Source organism: Rhinolophus sinicus, chromosome 15 (assembly GCF_057876585.1).
Source record: "Rhinolophus sinicus isolate RSI-liver-muscle chromosome 15, RSI-T2T, whole genome shotgun sequence".
Lineage (NCBI taxonomy): Eukaryota > Metazoa > Chordata > Mammalia > Chiroptera > Rhinolophidae > Rhinolophus > Rhinolophus sinicus.
In genome coordinates this window covers 55,684,190-55,699,775 of record NC_142515.1, presented here as the reverse complement: position 1 = coordinate 55,699,775, position 15,586 = coordinate 55,684,190, and the positions used below count along the sequence as shown (strand labels likewise).

The following is a 15,586-nucleotide window of genomic DNA, read 5'->3' as shown; positions in this document are numbered from 1 at the left end:
CTCCAAAGGAGTGCATTCTGAGCCAAGGCTTTTCATCTAGAGTTAGGTGTGCACTGTTGGAGCAGGGAGGCCAGGCTGGAAACCAGCCTGATCTACCCCATACCTTCCTCCCACTAAGACCCTGTTCCTCCCACCCTTTTAGGTGATCACCTCATCCAGGAAGCCTGCCTGGACTGTCTGCACTACGGTGGTTTGTGCTGGGAGCCAGGTGGGTCTGGATTCCCACTTGGTCTTCAAGGGCAGCACTCATCTGGTCAACTGCATAGACGCAGAGGAGGGGCAGGAGTCGGGGACGGGGGGCGGTGCCAAGGAACACTCAGGGCCCTGGGGTGCCGTGCACAGAGCCACAGGCCAGTCCTGGGTGCAGACGGACCACCGCGGGCCGGGGTCTGCTGCTCACTCACTTTTGGTGATGCAGTGCTCAGCGGGCAGGAGGCGCTTCTTGAGCAGGCCTTGTAGCACAGAGCGCACAGATGGCCGGTGGACGAGCTGCAGCACGAAGAGGTGGGACTGCAAGGAAGAGCGGGTGTCAGGCCCTGCAGTGGCCCCCACGGCCAGCCCCACCGCAGCCTCTGCAGGCCCACGCTGCCCCATGCCCGAAGGCCCCTGGAGGCCAGGGCCACACTGATGCACTTTAGAAGCGGGTCTCCCAGGATCTGGGAGAGAGAGCCTTCGAGGCCCAGTATATGTCCTGCGACCTGTGACCCAGGCTGGGTTCACCACTTGGAAATACCTGCCTCTGCTCTAGGCCAATAAGACTATGACACCAGAACACCCTAGATTGGTTATGGGACACTGGGCGCCAGGACAAGAGCCTGCCGCGCTTCCTAACCTCACACACCACTGCGCCCCACTATACGTCCTCCACCCTTTCTGCTAGAGGGCAGAGTCCCCGTCTTCTCTCCTCCAGGACGCCTTCCAGGACGGTGCACCCCAGCCAAGGCCCCACAGTCTCCCCACTCTGACAGCCTCCCCAGCCCTGTGACTCCTGAAGGATCAGAGCTTTTCCTTCTCCTGCGTCTGTCCCCCCGAGACACCAGCAGAGCAGGGTAAGGCAATATACTTTCGTGCAGGTCCCCAAGCAAGCAATGTGTGCCAGGCCCTGATCTCTGGGGGACGGACGTGTGGCTCAGATATGGCCCTAAGGCAATGAGTCATAGGGTGGAGGGACACACCCATACATGATTCTAAAACAGTAGGTTGGGTGAAGAAGGGGGCGTTAACTCCAGACTTGGAGTTGGGTCTAGGGGAAAAGGTGATTAGGATATAAAAATTTCTTGTGAATGTGGCCAGAACAGAGCCTAGCACTGAGGGACACAGAGCTTCACCAGAGGAAGCTGGGAGAAGGTGGTGGGCATGGGGTGGCAGGGGAGGTGTCCAGGAGGACGGGCCTACGGGAGTAAGTGGAGGTGACAGTGCAGAGCAGAGGGAGGCCTCAGGACCGGGGAAGAGCCCAGAGCAGTGGCTTTGGAGACCCACCGAGTTTGAATTTTATTCCACAGCCCTGGGGGACCACTGCACGTTTCTGAAGAACGTTTCTGAAAGGTCACTTTGGTGGCTGTGGGATGGGGGACGAAGACCTAAGGACGAGGCTGAGGACCTGAGGGGACCGAGGACCTCAGGCTCCCGGCGGGGTGCCCACATGCCCGCCCACTCACGCAGCAGCAGGCCGTGACGGTGATCTGGATGGTGTTGCGGCCCGGCTGGCACACGTGCTTCAGGTGCAGGGGCTTGTGGGAGGTCTTGTTGTCACCGCGCTCGATGGTGAGGGGCGTGGCGTTCACGCTGACCTGCACTGAGGCCGGCCAGTTGGTGTTCATCTGCCGGTCCTCGTGGTGGTAGCACTTGAACTGCAGCTCCAGATCAGATCTGCGTGGGGGGCAGGGGTGGGGCTCAGGTTGGCTCTGCCGGGGGCTGCCCGTGGCCTCGATGACGGGGGGGGCTAGGTCACATACCCCTAACTCACCAAGCTCCATGAGTCCCTCAGGACCCCACCCTTGGCAGTGACGGCTCCCCCAGCTTCCTGAAGCTCCCTTCGCACCCTGGATATTATCCCCTGTACCCACCTCTAATCAAAACCCATCCCAATATCCCAATTTCCCTCATAACTCCCACGTACTATTCACCGCAGCCACCCCCATACTCGGCCGCAATCTCCCTGGGCCCTCCACCTATAAAGATGACGCCTGTTCCCCCAGCACAGACACAGAGGGGCAAGAAGACACTAGTTTGACAAGACCAGCTGAAAAGCTGGTTATGCCCATTCCCAGGGCTCCTGTTGGGAGAAGCACCACAGGCCAGGGTCACATCTGGTTCAGTCCTGCCCCCCCCCCATGAACCCCAAAGACATGGCACTAAAGGGAATCCACATGAACCCCCAAGTGACCACATATTCATGAAAACCAAGCAGCGCCAGTGCATAGGGCCACAGGAAGCCTCCCAGGTGAGGGCACACCCGGGTATGAAAGGGAGGGTAAGCAAGGCCCCAGCACAGCGGTGTCTTCTCCACCTTCCTGCCTGAGTGTGGGCTCCCATGCCCTCACGCCCACCCCAGCTGTCTCTGGCCCTCACTGCGGCCTGCTCAGCGTGGTCAAGACAATGGGTCAGTTGTGTGTGTGCACACTTCTAGCTCAGACCCATCTCATGCCTTCATCTGCTCACTGCGCAGCTGAGGGGCTCTGGTCACAGGCTCGGCTTGGCAGTGAGAGTCGTGCCTGAGGAGGAAGGACTGAGGGTGGGAACACCATCACCAGGTTCTGGCATCCAAGAGACCCAGGCCCATGTCCCCGCTCTGCCGCTCACTAGCTGAGAGCTGCCCCAAGCTAACCAGCTTCTCTGGACTCAGGTTCCTCATCACCAACGGGGTAAGCATTGTCCACTGGAAGGCATGGGACACAGGGCCAGGTCCAGCAAGGGACTTCCAGCCATTGCTCTCTGGCTTGTCTGGTGTGTGAGTAGCAGCCCAGCCTGGTGGCTAACTCCTTGTAATCTGCAGGGTTGGCTGGTCCTGCCCGACCCAGCCCTGTTTCCACCGTAGTCTCATCTCTCCACATTCCTAGCTCTGGCCACATCGAGCCATGCTCAAGTTCCTCTGGCTGGAACACCCTCTGCTGGAACACCCTCCTGCTAAGCTGTTAGGTCTGAACTAACCACCTTTTCCTCTGGGAAGTCATCCCTGACTACTCTCTCAGGACGAGGGTGAGTGACAGCTGTTCCCTGCCTTTGGCCATTATGCCGAGGCTGCTTGTCTGTCTTTCCTGCCCCTGCGGGCTCCCCATGACATCTCCAGGGCCTTGCGCACAGAGGGCTCCGTCACTGATACTGCTCCCATCAGGGCAATGCCAGGGCTCGGGGATGTCCCCCCGGGGCCTCCTGTACACACCTGAGGCCTATGCCTCCGCCCCGACACTCACCTCCACATCAGTGTCTGGTGGACTGTGGGCCGCAGGTGAAAGACGTGGTTGCTGACGGCCAGGTTGTGCTCGAGGCGGAAGGGCTCCAGCACCACGCCGTCCCGCACAGGGAACGTGAGCCTCAGCTCATCGTTGTGGGTGGCTGGGCGGGGGAAGAGGCGGTGAGCCACACACCCCTGGCCACCGTGGGCACACAGAGGCCTGGGCTCTGAGGCCACAGGTGGGGCTCACCCACCCACAGGACACACACCCTTGACTGCACGCTCAGAGGAACACACGGGTGTGGGTGCAAACAGGGCCACAGAAGTTGGGCTGTGTGCCAAGTACACAAGGGAGCCCAGCACTTCTAGTCCACCTGACCCATCCTGACCATCCCTGCATCCCACTCCCACACTCAGATGGGCTCTGCATCTCCTCTCACCCACAGGCTCCCTGCTCTGGAAGCCCCAGGCTCTCCCTCCCACCTGCTTTTCCTCCTAGCCACTCAGGCAGGTAATGAGGGCTGTTGGCAGCCCAGCCTTGGCTCAGCCTTCCTTTCAGGGTGGAGTCTACCTGCTCTCAAGCCCTCCTACCCTTTCCACATGCCCAGCCCCACAGGTAGTCTGACTTCTAACGCCCCTGTCTCCTGCCACACATAGGGAGGAAGAGTGGGGCACTCACCTGGGGGTGGCGGCAGAGCGCTCATATTTGGCTTGATGTCTGGTGGGAAGGGTGGTTTAACATCTTGGCTGGGGGACAGGTATGGGGGGATGCTGCTCCCAGGGGTCATGGGGGGCGTGGGGTTCCCTGGAACAGGTGAGTGGGGGTAATTTGCCACAGGAACTGGCCTGGGAGGCTGGAGGGAAAGAGAAACCACACATAGGTTATGGGGTCACAGAGATAGGAGGGGCCACGGCTGTGGACATATACCACCCAGGGCCCTAGGACTGTGGCCCTGCTCTGCTGGGAGAACCTCTCTCTCCTTCCTGCTGTACTCAGGCCTCTGCCCCCAATGGAAGACAGGCGGGCCTGGGAAGCGTCTTCCTACCCTTCACTTGTGGGGTAAGGGTACCCTGGCCCATTTGACAAATGGGGACCCAGGTGTAAGGTGAGGGGGGACTTGTCTAATATAACCCCGGAATGAGAGGAGAGCTGACCAAGCTCAGGGCTCGGGCTGCCCACCCACATCATGACGCTAGGCCACACCTCTTTCCCCAACCCAGGGTCCTTTCCCCAACCTGGGGATGCTGCAGGGTCCCCAGATGGAGGCAGCCCTGCAGCATCATGGGGAGACGGCTCCCCAGGAGCCCCTCTCCCCTTCTCTCTTAGTCCCCCCTTTGTTTCTTCCAGGAGTGTCCAGGTCCATACTTGCCCCTGGCCCACCCACCCTGCGGATTCTTTGTTCAGGCATCTCTGTGCCCCAGAGCAGGTGACCCGAAAGTGCAGCTCCATACACCCTCTACTAAGGTCCAGAGGCTGGGGTGGGAATGGCAGGTGGGTTATAGTTCCTAAGACGAAAATTGGAACGTACCCTATTGACATTCCCTTGGCTGTAGTTACTGTAGCTGCTTCCCGAGAAGGTGTTATTTTGTCCATTAAACTGCTCTGGCTGTTAAAACAAGATAAACAGTGCTGTGAGTGGAAGGCAGAAAAGTGATCAGAAGCCTGCTCTCCCTCCTGCAATGAAAATCTGCTAGGAGTACAGGGGATGCTGAAGATGTCCCCTTCCCCAGGAGCAGGGCGAAGGTAGAGCAGGTCACCCCTTGGGGACAGCATGTCACTTGGTTTTGTCCATAGCTATTAATGGAGCAAAAGAGTGTACAAAAATAGAAACACTTAGTATGCTAAAGCCTGAGCAAAAATAGTAACCCCACCTGGCGGGTGGTCATGTAAGTTGGCATGATTCCTTGGCAAATAAATGTAAAATATTTCATTCTTCTTTACTCCTGAGAAGGTTCTTTATCATAATCCCCAAAGAAGGAAAAGCTATGTGCCTAAAGATACTGATCACAGTATTATTTCAAAGGTGAAAAATCAGAAAAAAACCAATGTACAAAAGAAAGGACAAAATATGGCACGATTATCTCAGTGAAACGTTGGGCAGCCATTAAGTGAAAACCAGAGACACTGTAGCAATAAGTAACATATTTACGATGTCACGTGAAACAAACAGATTCAAAATTACAGTCCTAACAACTACATAGTTTACGGGTGTCCACATGCATGTAGAGAGAAACAAAGTTTCGAGTGCTATGTTAATATATTCAGAGTGCTTTTCTTTAAAAAGTGTATCTCCTTTATTGTTATATTATCTTGTGTGTACCCGTAATAGTAGAAGAAGGAAAATCATCTGAACTCATGCAAACAGGAACCAAGAAAAGTCACTTTGACATTTTGGTCACCGTATCCATAGCTCTTAGCACAGAATGACACATCAAGAAATCTCTGCCTGCCCCTTCGTGACTTCAGGGGACACTCAAGGCCTAGATGACATGGGTCAGGGCAGGGGTGGTGGGACTCACCTTGTAATACTGCCCCATGTTGACCGTGGGGGGCGGGTACTGTGCAGTGCTCGGCTGGCTGGGCATCCTTTGCCCGGGGTAGTTGGGCGAGGTGAGTGGCCGTGGCGGGTTAGGGGTGGGGTACTGGCCTGGCTGGGTGGGGAACTGGCTGTTTGGTCCATATTGCTGGTTTCCATAGTTGGGCTATGGCGGCAGAGAAAGGAGGGGGAGAAGTTCGTCAGAGTCTCAGAGCAGAGCCACTCACTGGAATACCAGGACTGCTTCACCTCCTCTCTTTTGTCCCAACCGTTTTCCACCCACAAAACACCCTCCCCACTGAGAAAGGGGAGAGGCTAAAGCAGACGATGCCTGGGGCCCCTTCCTGCCTGATATCCAGTGACATTACATGCTGCCCATTGGGCTTGAAGCTGTCTTTCTCGAAGCACCATGCCCCTTGGACTCTGGGGGTGCTGTGAGAGCCTTTTGTTCATGCCATTATGAGGGGGCCTGATTCTAAAGTCCCCTTTGTGTGTCTCCCAGTGCTTGGTATGTGACAGGAGGACACAGACAACAGGCTGTGCCTTCAAAAGGGGACCCCCATCCTTGCCTTCTGAGGCTGAGTGTGGAAGGCACTGCCCTTGTACCCTAGTGTGCAGCACTCACTGACGTTCATTCTGGGCCATCCCTGCAGAGGTCAGGAGAACCAGGCTGCGGAAGGGCCAAGACAAGCCCTTTCGGGAGAGGCACTTGAGAGAGAAGAGAAGACAACTCCAGGGAGAGAGAGGGGCAGGGTCACTGTGGAGATCTACAAGATGACACACACTACTACTTCTGCTCTTGCTGGTCTGCCACCTTCCCCATCTGGAAGACCAAGTGACTCTCAGCGCCAGCTGCCCCCAAACACCCCGGGCCATTACATGCCATGCAGTCGGTGGTTTCTTCTGCCCTGTCTAGTGCAACTCCTGTGTATGAACTGTCTCCTGCCCGCTGGCCTCAGAGGTCCAGGACATGGCTTTGTCCCATTGTCTGCACAGAATAGGCCCTCAATAAATACTCGCTCAATGAATGAAGGGACGACCTGGGATAAAGGGCAGAGGATGGGAGGCTTCTGCATCAGAGCTGAAGAACTTTGTCCAATTCAGTGTTGTGACACGGGGGCTGCTCTATGTGACAGTGAGGTTCCCATCACATTACTGGAGGAGTGGAAGTGGCAGTGGGGGCCCGCCCACCAGACTAGAGAAGGGCATCCTGAGAGGACCAGGCGACCTAACTCTAGTCCCCACCCGAAGGGTCCAACAACTCAAAGGTTCTATGAACATGCCACTGGATGTGAGGCCAGTCTTCCCAGACAGGGTCAGGCCTTGCAGGCTGTGCCCACCCAGTGTCACAGCCCAGACTCAGGTATTTTGTAGTTGGGTAGCTCAGTGTTCTAGGAAGAGGATGATTTAGTAAAAAGAATCGAGAGCCTTTGGTACCGCTGAGGCAAGCGGTAGCCAGGAAGCATGACACTGGTGCAGGTGCAGGGCTGACGTCTGACTAATGTTGAGACACCTGGTGCCTTCTTCGTGGATACCCCCTTATGTGCCAGCAGCCAGCAGGGATGACGGGAGTTTGGGCACAGGGGGCTGAGAAAGGGCACAGAACTCTAATGGGGGCTGTGCATGGGAGTGAGGCCATCAGCTTGAGGTCCTCCAAGAACAGCCAGGATCTCATGAGCCAGTTTCCTTCTCTGGCCCCTCCCTGAACTGGTGCCGCCAACCTGAAGGAGTGTCAGGGCTTGACCCAGGTTCCGGGGTATTTGTGGAGGTCCCTGACCTCTCCCCTCCCGCACTAAGGACATCTCCCCTAGTGGCCAAGCCACCTTCTAGCCCAAATTAGGGTGGAAGCTGACGGGAAGCCCACAGACCTTCAAGGAACTCACTGTGAGCCCAAGCTGAAGGCCACAGCTCTGGGACAAAGGGGATGAAGCCCATCTGAGAATGGGCGCACGAGCGGGCTACTGGGAGAAATGCTAAGGAATGGACTTTGTTCGGGTGAGAAATCAAGGCAGAAAAAAATAAGAAAAAGAAATCAAGACACGCTTCCCGAACAGTGAGCGCCAGGTCGGGACTGTGGGGTCCCTGTGTGGTCCTCAGCTGACCCGGACAGGCCACGTGCTGCCAGCTTGTTTTCCGAGTGCTCGCTGAAGGCCCCGTGACACCCCCTCAGGAAGTCCTCCTCTGACCTAACACGCCGTGCATCATTCCAGTGGGGGTTCCTGCTTTGACCTCATCTTTCCTGCTGACGTCTCAGTTCCCGGAGGACAGAAGGTGTGTTTTACTTCCCTAAATCTTCACCGTTACCTTGGCTGAGCTGGCTGGGCAGCCGGAGAGGTAGCCTTCCTCCCGACAGAGCAGCTGACTGTTGATGGAGACGAGCTCTAAGAAACACACTGTCTGCCTTCCAATCACGTCTCTGATGTGCCAGCATTTAGATATTTACAGGGTTTTGTTTCATCTCTCACTCTTGGAGGGAAGTGGAGAAGCCCTCGTGTGGGTATAAAGACTGTGGACCCCTGAAAGTTCAGTTCCTTACCCAAAGGGACCCAGCGAGTGTCTGTGCTGAGACAAAAGAAAACACTAACAGAGGCTACTGCTCCCTAAGTGCCCATCCACACTGGTCCAGAGCAAAGTGCTTCGTGTATGTGTCTCCTCATTCAAGTCAATCATAAGGTCAATCCAGGCCCTTTCCAAGGGGCTGCCCACAACCCGTCTTTAAGTCCCGGGATTCTCCCTCCTCCCACCCTGCCCGCCACCTGCCTGTCGTCACACTCACCTCTCCTGGGTATGGCCTCTTGATGCTCTGAATGGGAAGGGACTGGGGCCGGGGGCCTGGGTAGGTCTGCTGGGGCATCCGCTGCCCATGCGTGCCAAAGGGGCTGATGCCCGGTGGCCGGGGCTGGTTCATGCCCATCGGAGGGCCACTCATCCCCGAGGGTGTCATGCCAGCCGCCATGTTTGCAGGGTTCATGCTGCCCCCCATGGAGGCAGGCCCCCGCGGCCCGGGCTGGTTCATGAATTGGCTGTTATACGCCTGGGTGGGACCCATCTGGAAAGAGGAACAGACCTTCAACGGGAGAAGAAGAAAAAAAAAAAGAATAAAATGCCACATGCATTGAAAGTGCAGGGAGGGAAGGGTGGGGAGGTGGGGGATTTTGGGGTGGGGTGGGGGACACTTTCCTGTGTGGCTGCAACTGGTGACCAGGCCCCTAGGGGCTGCCAGCCTCCTGGGCTCACTGCTGCCCTCTGCAGGCCGTACCGGAAAGATGCAGCCCAAGAGGTGTTAAGGGGTGGGGCGCGGTCACTCCAATGCACAGGCATTTGCAGGGAGGCAGGCAGGAAGTGGGGAAGAGGGTGCAGGGGCGGGAAGGGGCATGGGAGGATGGAGGTGGATGAGGATGGAGGCAGGAGCCCCTTTCCTGGAAGCCCTGGCCCCGCCCTTGGTCCTTGGCCAATGGAGACACACACTCCACCCCTAAAGTCTGATGCGGCCCCAGCTCCCACCTCTGCCCACCTGCCCTGCTGTCTCCATCCTGTAACCTCCACACCTGTCCTGCATTCCTGTGGGGCTACCCCTCCTCCCACCCCACCCTGTCCTTCAGAAAGTCAGGGGAGCAGAGCTAGGATCTGGGCAGAATTCACAGACAGGTTGACTAGGAGAGCAATGGCCAGAGGCCACTCTGGGGACAAACTGGTGACAAGGCTATTTTAGCTGGCTCTTCAGTGAGTAGGGGCCCTGAGAGCAATGTGGGTCCTCCTTGCCCATACACAGACATGCACGAGCCTCCAACCCACGCAGAATACACACAAGCACCCAAACACCCACCCATACCACACCCAATCACAGACACACCCACATCCTAACACACAACCTCCATGTGCTTCCAAGAAAACCCAAAAGTACCCTGACACCATCAGTTCCCTCAGCACACACGGTCCCACAGGCACCAACACCCCAGCTCTGATTCCCCGGGGGCTGTGTGTCTGGCTGGCTGGGCGAGGCTGGACCAGGACTAGCGGGGCCCTTACCGGTCCATACTGGTTTATATCCTTATTCTGCGTCTCCTGCAAGGCTGCCACAGTGGCTGTGGCTGTGGCCGTGGCCGTGGCTGCCGCTGCTGCCACTGCAGCTGCTGCTGCGGCGGCCGCCGGCTGAGTGAAGTCAGCAGGCGGCCTGGTGTGCGGAGGGATGCCCATGCCTGCAGGGGCACTAGGGCCCCCGGGATAACTGTGAGGGAGAAAAGAAGGGAAGAGTTAGAGAAGGCCTGAATGTAGAGATGAACCCACAGCAAGCCTTGGGCTGGGAGGCGGAGGATGAGGCCATTCCAGGCCATCCTGCACCCAGCTCACAGATCGGGGAGGTGTCTAGATCAGATGCTAGAGAGGACAGGGGCCTCCTCTGGGCTGGCAGCTCTTCATGACTACCAAGCCGCTGTGTTCCTGGAGCCCTGGCTGGGTACCGGCCGGCACTCACTCTCATGTGCACTAAATCACTGCACCTCGGCCTCCTGGCTCAGCCCATTTTCTGGAGGAGGACCCCAAGTCTTAGAGAACTTGAGCAACATGCCCACGGCCCTCCAGAGGTGGATGGCAGGCTGGGGATGCAGCTTCCGTTGTGTCTGGCTCTTGTGTTTAACCATCAGGCCCTACTGCGCAGACACCAGCAGAGCCACGGTCAGTCTGGGAGCTGGGGGGGAGGGGGGTGTGAGGCCAAGCAATCTTGGACAGAACAGGGCAGCAGGAGGAGGCCTGCGAGACCTCTGCCCCTTCCTGGCATTCCTTGCCCTTCCTTCCAGTCTGTGCACAGCTCTGCCTCCCTAACCAGCAGGGCAGGGGAGAGCTCCCCTGCATCTGCAGCTTCTACTGAACTCCCCTGATCCAGCTCTCCTAGTGTCTTCCAATGTATAAAAACACAAAGAGGAGAAAGGTCATTTTGAGGAATGGGATCCTACCCCGGAGGCCTGACGGCTCTCAAAATACCACCCAATGCTGCCCTGCCCGGGAGCACTGGCTCCAAGGACAGGGGATGACTGTCCCTTTAAATGATGGGATGACTGAAGATGACGTCAGTGCCAGGGCTTGCCCACACAGCACAGGCCTGGAAGTGCGGTGCTGGGATTTAAATCGGACTTTTCTGCCCGGATGGGGGAAGGGCAGGGCTGCCCACCACTTCTGAAGGCTGCTGCCCCGGCCAGCCCTGCTCACCTGGCCCCGAAGCCCCCGCTGCCGGGGTAGTTGGGCCGGCCGTACATGCCCTGCTGGATGTATGGCTGTGCGGGGCCAGCCTTGGCCGAGAACTGCTGCTGCTGCCCAGCAAACTGGGGGGAATTGAGGCCGGGGTTGCTGGTGGTCATGCCTGATGCCATGGGGTTGCCGCCTGGATTCATGGGATTGTTGGCATTGGCCATAGGGTTCCCAAGGACCTGTGGGCAGAGAGAGTAATTGTCACCCAAGCGGGTACCAGAAATGGCATGGAAAGGAAAAAGGAGAAAAGGCGAGGGGCAGTGGAGAAAGTGAAACAGGGAAGACAAGAAAGGGAGGAGGAAAAAAATGGGGGTCATTTATTGCTCCCAGAGTGTACAAATGATTAGAGGGGGTAACCCAGCCTGGAAGCAAGCAGCACAGAAAAGGACAACCTAAGCCAGCGATGGAATGAGGTGAGGCTGTGCCTGTATCAGGTGGCAGGTGGGAAAGCACTGGACCTCTGAGCCTTCCCTCCCTGCAAAGAGGCCTGGATGGCCAGAGCGTCAGCCACACAAAGGCCCTGGTGGCTGCTCTGTGAGGGCAAAGAGAAGCAAACGTGCCAGCAGTGGAAGGCAGCAGGATCCTGGCCAAGCGGCCCCGTGGCCCGAGACCACAGGTGAGCCCAGTGGTTCCCTCCTGGGCAGCAACCAGCCCTGAGCCTTCCTCATGGCAGTGGCAGAGACTGAGAGTGGGGGAGAGGAGGAAAGAGGAAGGCACAGCAGTGGCAGGCAGGGCTGATTAGGAACTTGTTACAGTTTGGGCTCAACGTTTTGTTGAAATCTAACCCAGGTCACCCAGGTCAGAGACCCCACATGTTGGAGCCCCGAGGCCCAAGACACGCAGGAAGTCCTTCTGTTTATCCAACCAAAGTAAACAAGGTCAGGAAGAACCTCTTGCTGTCTGTCGGTCAGATGAAAGCCATGCCCCCAGAAAGGCCCTGGGATGGGGCAGTGCCCAAGGGCCAGCTGCTGCCCCCCGGAAGGCAGATGTGGGCCCATTTTGGGTGCAGGTGTGTCCACAGTTGGGTGTGCACTGAATGCTGGTCGTTCCAGCTGGGCAGAGCCTGGGAGAGCAGGGGTGGCACGGCATGATGACCCGAGGGCCCTGGGGCTCCACGGATGGTCCCACCTGGGAGGGGCTGTGGCTGGGGCTAGGACAGGCTCTTACCTGGCTCTGGGATGTGTTGGTCACTCCCCAAACCGTGGTGACCACGGAGAGGGAGCCGGGAGGCTGGTTGGTGTTCTGCTGCCAAGGGACAGGGTCGTAGGGGAATGACCCATCACTGCAGAGGAGACAGAGGGGGGCCTCAGGGTCTACACACAGAGACTCAGGCGGAGGCATGCCCTGTCACCCTGCCATGCTCCGTGGCTTCCAGCCAAGTCTAGGCATTTCTGGAGACCCCGGGCCTGGCATGGTGTCTAGTCCAGAACAGGTGCACCTTGCATGGTGACAGATTGTGCGAGAGTGACCACCTCTCCCCCCACCCCTGTCACTGCAGAGGTGTCACCCCCACAGCTGTCTGTCTCACCTTAGCCCAAAGTCCACAGGCCATGCTGTGGAGGAGGAAGAAGCGAGAACTGCAGGCTCCACCTAAGCTCCTCCTTCAACCGCGCTCTGACTAAGCGGCTCTCCAGAAAGAGCTCTCGTTCCCCAGCACCAGCTTCCCCTCGGAACTTCCCAGTCCCTTCTCAGAAAAGGTCAGAAGGCCCCCAGTCTGAGGGTTGGCTCTTCCCCCTTCCTCCCAAACCCTCATGGCAGGCTGGCCGCCTAGCCCCACTGATTTGGCCTTTGGAAGGAGCTTCCTTCCCTTCTTCCCAACTCCAGATCACAGGTACAGGCCTACCTGATGCACTGCCTCCCTGCTCCCACCCTTGTCTTGTGTGCACCCCCATCAAGCTAACCTCCCTCTAGCACCTAAGACACTGGGCACAATCAGACAGCTTCAGGGGCTCCAGTGTTTACAAGGCAACTTCCAAACTTACACCGCAGAATGTTTGCCCTGCTTCCCGCCTTGGCTCCCCCATCCTGCAGCTCCCTCAGCCACTCCCATGTCTTCCCAGTCGCCTTGCTAGGCCCAGCAGTACCCACCTTGTTTGGTGACATCTGCCAAGGAACCCCCAAACATCAGAAGCCAGGACTTAACCTTAGACCTCATGCCCTGCCCTGCATTCAGCAAGTGCTCAATAATGGCTTCCTATTAGTTGCCATGGTGCAGGTGGAGCGTGAGGTCTGGCAGACCCCAGGGAGAGGACCAGGGCACAGCTCCAGAAGGGGATGGTGGGATCCTGGCCCCTGGGATTGCTGGGCTGGAGCTGTCTTATCCCTACGGACTCTCCAGCACCTCGCACTGAGATAAAATCCCAGACACGCCTCAGGAAGGGCAGAAAAGCAGAGCGCCCACGTCTGCGGTCCCACCTCAGCCCACGGCACCCGACAGGGGTGAGGCCTATGAGTAGTACTATTGGGTACCGGGGGTGGGGGGACTCTGGAGGAGGGCGGCCTGGTGGGAGAGCATCTCGTGCCTCTGTCTGGCTTGTTCCCTCATCACAGAAAGTCAGCAGAACGCAAAGACCTTCACTTATACCTGGAGAACTTGGAGCCCAGCTGAGGCCCTAGAGTCTGGGGAGACTGGGAGCGGAGGTGCGGGGAGCCAGCCCAGAGGTCAGAACTTCCAGGAGGGAGGCCTGTCCTGCGTCGCGGGCATGGAGGGGAGCTGGGGGTCTGCGTCTTGTACCTGGCCCTTCCTGGGCAGAGCCCTGGGCAGTGTGGGTTGAGTTGGGTGGTCTGACTGGAGGGCAGAACCGTATCACTGTGTACCCACACTGGCTCTCCCTCTGCCTGGCCAGCCTGGGCTGCCTTCTGTCTCTGCTCAGAAGTCACCTCATTGGAGGGGCCTGCCCCAACCTCCTGGTATGACAGCAACCCACTCCCCTCCCTTCTCCTCTTACCCTGGCTTTTTTTGGGTCCTTATCCTGGACCTGTTCTTCCCTGGCTCACAGCCCAGGTGCCAGTTCCCAAACTTGACTGCACTCTGTCTCTTCATTTATAAAAATCGGCATAAGAATGGCACCTTCCCTGCCCCCACACCCACTGTTTTCAAGACACTGGCATGAAACATGAGTTGGTTATGAGGTCATGACACCAAACCAGCATGAGGGGAAAAAAGAGGGAATAAAACAAAGCAATCAAGTGCGATCACACAGCAAGGATGAGTATTATCCCTGAACAGACGTCTTGATTTCACGTACAAGTATACATGCGCCCTGGGTCACAGTGTAATATGTGTATTTACTGCGGGTCAAGTAGGTGTGAACAACATAACATAGGCTTGGATGGCATAACCCTGATGTGGATCAAAAAGGAGAATGCAGACAAAAAGGTTTTCTCAACTGGAAAGCGACACCGACTTGAGTATTACCCACGACTTCTGGGAGAAAACAGCAGGCCTAGAATTGCAGGGAGAAGTGCTGTCCTCAGGGGACCCAGCCCTCCTGCCTGCCCCCTGTCGGCCAGACATGATGTGGATCATCAGAAAGGGGGTGAGGCCCAGAGGCACAGGCCAAAGGTGACAGACCTCACTCTGCATGTGGGGAGGCTGCCTGGGGACCTGGGAGCCAAGAGAGCATGGTGGGGCAGAGAAGCACAGCAAAGCAAGCAATGGCCTGCTCCTCAGGGCAGCGGGGCTGGGGGCTCTGCCTGGTCCCAAGGCTGGCACTCCAGAGTCTGGAAGGAAGGCCCTGTAGGCTACGGTTCTGAATGACAAAGAGGAGACCCCCGGACACTGGCTCTCCTGCCGGGCCCTGGTCCTAGGTGTACTTGGACTGAATCCAGGACTCTCAGCAACTGAACAGAGCACAAGCCAGAGTCTGTCCTTTTCCCCAGAACTCCCGCCCCACAAGCTGCCATCAACCCTGCAGGCTGACTACCGCTTCTGATGCCTGGCAGACTCAGGAAGTAAAGCCCCCTGGGAGCCCCCAGAGCCCAGCAGGGCCCCTCCTGAGCTCCCTGGGCCAGCAGCTGCTGCCTTACCACCTCAGGCAGGGGCGGGGAGGCCCCCAGCTCACCAGGATACTTCAGAGGCCCACAAACAAGCTCCAACTGCCTGCCACTCCGTGGGTGGGCCTTGTGGGCGGAAACCGGCTCCTTCCTGTTTCACCCCCACCACCTCAAACTCGGTGAGAAGCAAACTTAGCCAATGTTCCCAAACTGGGCATCCCGCTATCTGGCGGGAAGACTCACTCCAGAGCCCTGGCGTACACCGGTGTGCACACGTGTGTCCGGGGGACACCTGTGTGTGCACGCACACGTGGGGGAAGACATGGGCACACACACACACACACACACACACACACACACACACACACACAGGCAGTCTCAGGGACTTGCTCGCCTCCACTCACACCTGCTGCAG

General features: G+C 57.7%; 1 protein-coding gene across 7 annotated transcripts in view; it reads right to left on the bottom strand.

Annotated features, from left to right (window-relative positions):
- ZMIZ1 (zinc finger MIZ-type containing 1) overlaps nt 1–15,586 on the bottom strand; it is a 231,295-nt gene that overhangs the window by 13,115 nt on the left and 202,594 nt on the right. For 4 of the 7 annotated variants that reach the window (XM_019749484.3, XM_019749483.3, XM_019749486.3 and 1 more), the window contains 10 exons: nt 12,343–12,457; nt 11,137–11,354; nt 9,961–10,159; nt 8,708–8,998; nt 5,915–6,097; nt 4,924–5,001; nt 4,074–4,248; nt 3,414–3,555; nt 1,659–1,869; nt 405–510 (listed from right to left, as the gene is read on the bottom strand). In XM_019749484.3, the coding sequence (XP_019605043.1) occupies nt 405–510; nt 1,659–1,869; nt 3,414–3,555; nt 4,074–4,248; nt 4,924–5,001; nt 5,915–6,097; nt 8,708–8,998; nt 9,961–10,159; nt 11,137–11,354; nt 12,343–12,457 (1,718 nt within the window). The remainder of the gene's footprint in view (nt 1–404; nt 511–1,658; nt 1,870–3,413; nt 3,556–4,073; nt 4,249–4,923; nt 5,002–5,914; nt 6,098–8,707; nt 8,999–9,960; nt 10,160–11,136; nt 11,355–12,342; nt 12,458–15,586) is intronic. The other 3 variants (XM_074339673.2, XM_019749485.3, XM_074339678.2) reach the window with 1 other exon arrangement.